This window comes from Salvelinus fontinalis, unplaced genomic scaffold, assembly GCF_029448725.1.
Source record: "Salvelinus fontinalis isolate EN_2023a unplaced genomic scaffold, ASM2944872v1 scaffold_1789, whole genome shotgun sequence".
Lineage (NCBI taxonomy): Eukaryota > Metazoa > Chordata > Actinopteri > Salmoniformes > Salmonidae > Salvelinus > Salvelinus fontinalis.
The window spans coordinates 19,613-27,921 of NW_026601998.1; the positions used below are offsets into that span (position 1 = coordinate 19,613).

Genomic DNA, 8,309 nt, shown 5'->3' on the forward strand with positions numbered 1-8,309 from the left:
AGTGATTCATTTTATCTCTATTTGTGGGTTTTGTGAAAGCTATGTTGGCGGTGAATAAATGGCGTTGTGTTTTTGGCTATTGTGGTTAGCTAATATAAATATATGTTGTGTTTTCGCTGTAAAACATTTAAAAAATCGGACATGTTGGCTGGATTCACAAGATTTGTATCTTTAATTTGCTGTATTGGACTTCTTAATGTGTGGAAGTTAAATATTTCTAAAAAATATTTTTGAATTTCGCGCGACGCGAAGGCAGCGGAATGTTTTGGGTGTTCCGCTAGCGGAACCCCGGGGCGAGAAAGGTTAACATGAGTCTGGAAAGAGAGTTTACAGTCTAGCCAGACACCCAGGCATGTCTAGTGATGTCATCGTTTGATTATGCCTGTATAAATAGCAACAGATGGCAACAGGTTAAAAATATGTCAATGTGCCCTTGAGCAAGGCACTAAAACCTATTTGTTCCTGTAAGTCACTCTGGATCAGACCGTCTGCTAAATGACATAAAATGTAAAAACATAAAAAACATATTTGAGGTTCTAGACAGCACTTCTTTCTCTATAAACTGAGCAGGACAGTTATTACTAAAACAATTACATTAGAAGACCTAGGCAACTATGAGCCTTAGTGCCAGTCTGTTTGTGGTATCATTAAATCTCCTTGTTACTCATCGTCATGGCTTGATAGTGATCAATGGAGTTGGAAAGAGAGCAAACTGATCTGGGACCAGGCTAGACAACTACAGTATGTAGTGATCAATGGAGTTGGAAAGAGAACAAACAGATCTGGGACCAGGCTAGACAACTACAGTATGTAGTGATCAATGGAGTTGGAAAGAGAACAAACTGATCTGGGACCAGGCTAGACAACTACATAGTTACATTTGAAAATGTTTTATTTGTTATTTTATTGTTAACTTTTTTCCCAGAAGAAGAGGTCTTTGTCCAACACATTTCATTTTACCCAGAGTTGTGGCTAATCCAAGGTTGAGTTGTCAGAGGAGGTTGATAATAATGACACCCAATCAGAATTCAGCCTCTGCCTGTCCTGAGGTGAATTATTTCTCTCATTGGCTAGAAATGACTAGTTACAGGTGAAACGAAACTTAACTGGGACTATAAGGTGCAGCACATAGCTTCAGCTCTCACTGTCACAACAGGGGACAACAAATAACAGATACGTGCAACTACACTAAAAGTGAGTATTCAACTACCTTACTAATGAAATGTACAACAATGTATTGTAATCACTGTAGCACAATATTGAGTAAACATTTTATTTATCCCAGGTTTGTTGACATTGATGCATACATAATCAATCGATGACATCACTAGACATGTCAAGACAATTCAATCAAAATAAACAAGTTTCTTGGAAAGTCAACAATCACATTCTTCTGTTTGTATTTATACATGTGGTTTAATATTTTAAAACAATGAAAGGAGAATAATGTTTTTCACTTTTATCTGAAGCATTAAATAGAAACCAGAGGGTCTAGGACAAGATAGTGTAGCACAGGTCTGGGTCTATGATATTTACCTAAGAGAGTTCAGGGCTGATTTCCTCATGTTGTTACAGTCTTAATGTTTTTCTCATAAAAATTGGTGGGCCAAATTAAACCACCTGCGGGCCAAATTCAGCCTGTGGGCCGCGAGTTGGGCAACCCTGCTATATATCTTATTGAAGTGGGCAAACCTTTAGTCAACACACCTTATAGCAGGTTGTTGCTGTGAGGGACTGACCTGTAGGTTTCTTGGTACTGAGTGACGGGTCATTATGCCACAGTGTACAGCAGGGGTGGGCATCTCCATTCATCTGGGGCCTGTTTGGAGACTTTGAGTGCATTCCTGACTGGCTACATTGATGATGCATGACAGATATTACAACGCCTGGATAGGTATTTTACATACCAGCCAGAGGAGGCTGGTGGGAGGAGCCATAGGAGGGATGGCTTATTGTAATGGCTGGAATGGAATACATTTAATGGTACCGACACATCAAACACATGGAAACAACGTGTTTGACACCGTTCCAGCCATTACAATGAGACCCTCCTCCTATATATTCTCCCACCAGCCTCCACTGATATCAGATATCCACATCATATGCTATAGCAATCTGGTGCCCGACAGCACTGTTGAACGATGTGGCATTCAACCAATGGTTGATGCAATGACACTCCTGTGCAGGGAACCAGGATCATACTTTAGCCCCAGCTAACACACCTGGCTCCAGTAATCAACTATAGATGGTCTTCAGGTTAGAATGTAATTAGTTGAATCAGGTGTTTTAGCTGTAGGGCTGGGGGAAAAGTGTGACACCAATCAGGCCCCAGAGAATTGGAGTTGCCCATCTCAGGTGTACAGGAACTGGTCCATCTGGTCCCAACACACTGCAGAATGTCAACTGTAGAATGATAAGCATGTTTAGAATGTCATTTGACACCCCCTATCTGAGTACATTATGTTCACCTGATATAGGTTACGTTGTTAGGGAATGTACTTTGTTTTACAACAGTTACACCACATAGCATCAATCTTCTTATGGTTCACATTGTTTTAAAGTGAAATAGCTGAGAAAAAATTCCAATTTAGTTTATGTGGACTTAGTTTTTGTCATGAGGTTATCGTCTGTTTCTGATTGTTTTTGATTGGCCGACTGTAAAAGCAATGGAACGAGGAAGAGGAGGGACTCTGAAGATTCTGTTCCTGTTGACACTCTGTCTGCAAGCCTTCACTGGTCAATGCCAAGGTACAGTACACAAACCCGCGCACACACACATGCAAGCACGTACACACACCAGGGCAATGCACAGACCTTTCAGGGGCAGGTGCTCAAAATTAAAATAAAAATTGCCTCTGTAGTGTACATTTTAAAGGTTATTTATTTCTGCAACAACACACTCAGTTCAGTGCCTCCTAAAGACATGATTGACATGGGGAAAAGAGGGCGGGCTATCAGCTGATCATTGATGTTGATGATTGATGTTAATCTGCTAGTTAGCTTTATTTATTTCACTGATTGTAATTTACCTTTGTTTTTTCTTACCCTCTCTGCTGCTCCTATTAGCCTATCAGACTGAATACAGATGATAATGTAGGCTAAATCAAGTGTTAAACAAATGTTAAGGTCTCTCAAGCTGGGCGTCTCCTTACAGGGCAGACTGGGAAACAAGCACAACCAGTAGACGGGGTGGGGGGCGTTGAACTTGACAACTTGCGAACAGTGGGTTCTGAACAACAATGGCAGACACATTTGTAAAATGGCGCCGGAAGGAATGGCAGCAGTTTTACGGGCGCCCAACCAATTGTGTTATTATGTGGGTTTTTTCGCAATATTTGTAAATTATTTTGTACATAATGTTTCTGCAACCATATCTTACGGCAGAAAAGAGCTTCTGGATATCACGATCACTCACCTCGGATTAGACAAAGATTTTTTCAACAACAAGCAGGACTCACACGATATTCTCCAAACACCCGGCAGGTCCGACATCCCATTTATTCGCAAGAGGAAGCGACGCATGTACAGAGGACAAAGGGCCGGATGCCTCGTCCGGACCCGCAGAAGGCAACTAGGAAAGCTGCCGTTACCGTCAATATTACTCGCCAACGTGCAATCATTGGACAATAAATTAGACGAGGTACGATCGCGAATATCCTACCAACGGGACATCAAAAACTGTAATATCCTGTGTTTCACGGAATCGTTGCTGCATGACGACATGGATATTCAGCGAGCGGGATACACGCTGCACCGGCAGGATAGAACAGCACACAGTAAGATGAGGGGGGGGGGTCTGTGCATATTTGTAAACAACAGCTGGTGCACGAAATCTAAGGAATTCTCTAGATTTTGCTCGCCTGAAGTAGAGTATATTGTGATAAATTGCAGGCCACACTACTTGCTTAGAGAGTTCTCAGCTATACTTTTCGCGGCTGTTCATTTACCACCACAAACAGATGCTGGCACTAAGACCGCACTCAGTCAGCTGTATAAGGAAATAAGCAAACAGGTAACCACTCACCCAGAGGCGGTGTTCCTAGTGGCCGGAGACTTTAATGCAGGGAAACTTAAAACAGTTCTACCAAATCTCTATCAACATGTTAAATGTGCAACCAGAGGGAAAAAATTCTAGATCATCTGTACTCCACACAGAGAGACGCGTACAAAGCTCTCACTCGCCCTCCATTTGGTAAATCTGACCACAACTCTATCCTCCTGATTCCTGCTTACAAGCAAAAATTTAAGCAGGAAGCACCAGTGACTCGGTCTAAAAAAGTGGTCAGATGAAGCAGATGCTAAACTACAGGACTGTTTTGCTATCACAGACTGGAAAATGTTCCGGGATCCTTCCGATGGCATTGAGGAGTACACCACATCAGTCACTGGCTTTATCAGTAAGTGTATTGAGGACTTCGTCCCCACAGTGACTGTACGTACATACCCCAACCAGAAGCCATGGATTACAGGCAACATTCACACTGAGCTAAAGGGTAGAGCTGCCGCATTCAAGGTGCAGGACTCTAACCCGGAAGCTTACAAGAAATCCCGCTATGCCCTGCGACGAACCATCAAACAGGCAAAGCGTCAATACAGGGCTAAGATTGAATCATAATCCACCGGCTCCAACGCTCGTCGGATGTGGCAGGGCTTGCAAACTATTACAGACTACAAAGGGAAGCACAGTCGCGACCTGCCCAGTGACACGAGCCTACCAGATGAGCTAAATCACTTCTATGCTCACTTCGAGGCAAGCAACACTGAGGCATGCATGAGAGCATCAGCTGTTCCGGACGACTGTGTGATCATGCTCTCCATAGCCGACGTGAGTAAGACCTTTAAACAGGTCAACATACACAAGGCTGCGAGGCCAGACGGAATCCTAGGACGTGTGCTCCGGGCATGTGCTGACCAACTGGCAGGTGTCTTCACTGACATTTTCAACTTGTCCCTGACTGAGTCTGTAATACCAACATGTTTCAAGCAGACCACCATAGTTCCTGTGCCCAAGAACACAAAGGCAGCCTGCCTAAATGACTACAGACCCGTAGCACTCACGTCCGTAGCCATGAAGTGCTTTGAAAGGCTGGTAATGGCTCACATCAACACCATTATCCCAGAGACCCTAGACCCACTCCAATTTGCATACCGCCCAAACAGATCCACAGATGACACAATCTCTATTACACTCCACACTGCCCTTTCCCACCTGGACAAAAGGAACACCTATGTGAGAATGCTATTCATTGACTACAGCTCAGCGTTCAACACCATAGTACCCTCAAAGCTCATCACTAAGCTAAGGAACCTGGGACTAAACACCTCCCTCTGCAACTGGATCCTGGACTTCCTGACGGGCCAACCCCAGGTGGTGAGGGTAGGTCGCAACACACCTGTCACGCTGATCCTCAACACTGGAGCTCCCCAGGGGTGCATGCTCAGTCCCCTCCTGTACGCCCTGTTCACCCACGACTTCATGGCCAGGCACGACTCCAACACCATCATTAAGTTTACAGACGACACAACAGTGGTAGGCCTGATCACCGACAACAACGAGACAGCCTATAGGGAGGAGGTCAGAGACCTGGCCGGGTGGTGCCAGAATAAAAACCTATCCCTCAACGTAACCAAGACTAAGGAGATGATTGTGGACTACAGGAAAAGGAGCACCGAGCACGCCCCCATTCTCATCGACAGGGCTGTAGTGGAGCAGTTTGAGAGCTTCAAGTTCCTTGGTGTCCACATCACCAACAAACTACAATGATCCAAACACACCAAGACAGTTGTGAAGAGGGCACGACAAAGCCTATTCCCCCTCAGGAAACTAAAATGATTTGGCATGGGTTCTGAGATCCTCAAAAGGTTCTACAGCTGCAACATCGAGAGCATCCTGACCGGTTGCATCACTGCCTGGTACGGCAATTGCTCGGCCACCGACCGCAAGGCAATTCAGAGGGTAGTGCGTACGGCCCAGTACATCACTGGGGCAAAGCTGCCTGCCATCCAAGACCTCTACACCAGGCAGTGTCAGAGGAAGGTCCTAAAAATTGTCAAAGACCCCAGCCACCCCATTCATAGACTGTTCCCTCTACTACTGCATGGCAAGCGGTACCGGAGTGCCAAGTCTAGGACAAAAAGGCTTCTCAACAGTTTTTACCCCCAAGCCATAAGTCTCCTGAACAGGTAACCAAATGGTTACCAGGACTATTTACATTGTGTGCCCCCTCCCAACCCCTCTTTTACACTGCTGCTACTCTCTGTTTATCTTATATGCAAAGTCACTTTAACTATACATTCATGTACATACTCCCTCAATTGGCCCGACCAACCAGTGCTCGGACTATTTGCTTGGCTATCTGCATTGTGTCCCACCACCCGCCAACCCCTCTTTTTACGCTACTGCTACTCTCTGTTCATCATATATGCATAGTCACTTTAACCATACCTACATGTACATACTACCTCAATAAGTCTGACTAACCGGTGTCTGTATATAGCCTTGCTACTCTTATTTTCAAATGTCTTTTAACTGTTTTATTTCTTTACTTACCTACACACACACACACACATAGCTTTTTTCACACTAATGGTTAGAGCTTGTAAGTAAGCATTTCACTGTAATGTCTACACCAGTTTTTTTCGTCGCACGGGACAAATCAACTTTGATTTAATTTATCTTGTCTGTTTTCACAGATTCAGGGCATTCGTCTGACCTGAGGATTGTTCTGGTAGGGAAGACTGGATCAGGGAAGAGTGCAACAGGAAACACCATCCTGGGGAGAGAGGCGTTTAGAGCTGCCTTCACCGCTGAGTCTGTCACTGATCACTGTGAGAAACAGAGTGGAGTGGTGAATGGGAGGAAGATTGATGTCATCGACACCCCGGGGCTCTATAACATAAAACTGTCTGAAGAAGAGATGAAAAGTGAAATAGAAAAGGCCATCTACATGTCAGTTCCAGGACCCCATGCCTTCCTGCTGGTGGTCGGACTGGTGAGGTTCACAGAGGAGGAGAGGAACACTGTGAAGTTGATCCAGGAGTTGTTTGGAGAAGAAGCATCAAAGTACACAATCATTCTGTTCACCGGTGGAGACCAGCTGGAGGACGTATCAGTGGAGGACTTTGTGAATGACAGTCAGGAGCTTAAGAAACTCGTCAAGCTCTTTAAGGGAAGATATCATCTCTTCAATAATAAAAAGAAGAATGACAACACTCAGGTCCCAGAGCTGCTGAAGAAGATAGATGAGATGGTGATGAAGAATGGAGGAAAACACTACACCAATGAGATGTACCAGGAGGTCCAGAGGAAGATCGAAGAAGAGGAGGAGAGGAAGAGACAGGAAAATGAGAAGAGAGAGAGAAAGAGGAGACAGGAAGAGGAGAAGAGAGAACAGCAAGAGAGGGAGAAACTGGAGGGGGAGATCAGGAAACGTGAAGAGAAGGTGAGAGAGGAGGAGAGGAAGAAACAGGAGGAGAAGGAGAGAGAGGAGGAGGAGGAGATCAGGAAACAGGTAGAGAAGGTGAGAGAGGAGGAGAGGAAAAAACAGGAGGAAAAGGAGAGAGAGGAGGAGAGGAAGAAACAGGAGGAGATCAGGAAACAGGTAGACGAAGTGAGAGAGGAGGAAAGGAAGAACCAGGAGGAGAACAGGAAACAGGCAGACAAGGCGAGAGAGATAGAGAAGGCGAGAGAGAAGTCAAAGGACCTATGGGGAAAGGTTTTTGGATTGGCAGCAACTGTTGTCACAGCGGTGGTAGCAGGACCAGCAGCAATTCCAGTCGGAGCTGCTGTACTTGCAAATGAAGTAGCTGAACATTTAGACGATTCTGATTAAATGAGAAAGAGGAGGCAGTGTGAAGTACCACTCTCTTCCTCATCTTAATGTCAAGTAGTAGCAGTGGATTAATACTGTACAATGACAACCATCAGGGATTGTTCAACACTTTCTAATATGGCCAGTTATTTACCATGTTTATCATTCAGAGGCTCAGGGATAGTAACATACTGTAGGATGACATTTATAATTCAACAAAAACAAAGACAGAAATATCTAAAATCATGTTTCATTAACTCAGAGATAGATAATAAGTTAGAATGGGTAAAGACATTCTAGGTTTCTGGATATCTACAGTATTGCTGTATCTACCCTCCCTCCCTGGTCTGTGTTCTCTCTCTATCCTATCAGGAATTGTTCATCACTTTCTAATATGATCAGTTATATAACATGTTTATCATTCAGAGGCTCAGGGATAATAACATAGGAGGCTGTTCAGAAAAAATGTGTTCTCCCTCTATCCTCCCTCCCTGGTCT

At 44.4% G+C, this 8,309-nt stretch overlaps 1 protein-coding gene across 1 annotated transcript; it reads left to right on the forward strand.

Moving 5' to 3' along the window:
* Positions 1-1,134: 1,134 nt before the first annotated feature.
* LOC129850015 (GTPase IMAP family member 7-like) lies at positions 1,135-8,276 on the forward strand. The gene is made up of 3 exons (XM_055916649.1): positions 1,135-1,194; positions 2,665-2,748; positions 6,694-8,276. Exons 2-3 carry the CDS (start codon positions 2,667-2,669, stop codon positions 7,830-7,832), a joined length of 1,221 nt encoding a protein of 406 aa, XP_055772624.1. The 5' UTR covers positions 1,135-1,194; positions 2,665-2,666; the 3' UTR covers positions 7,833-8,276.
* The last annotated feature ends 33 nt before the right edge of the window (positions 8,277-8,309 follow it).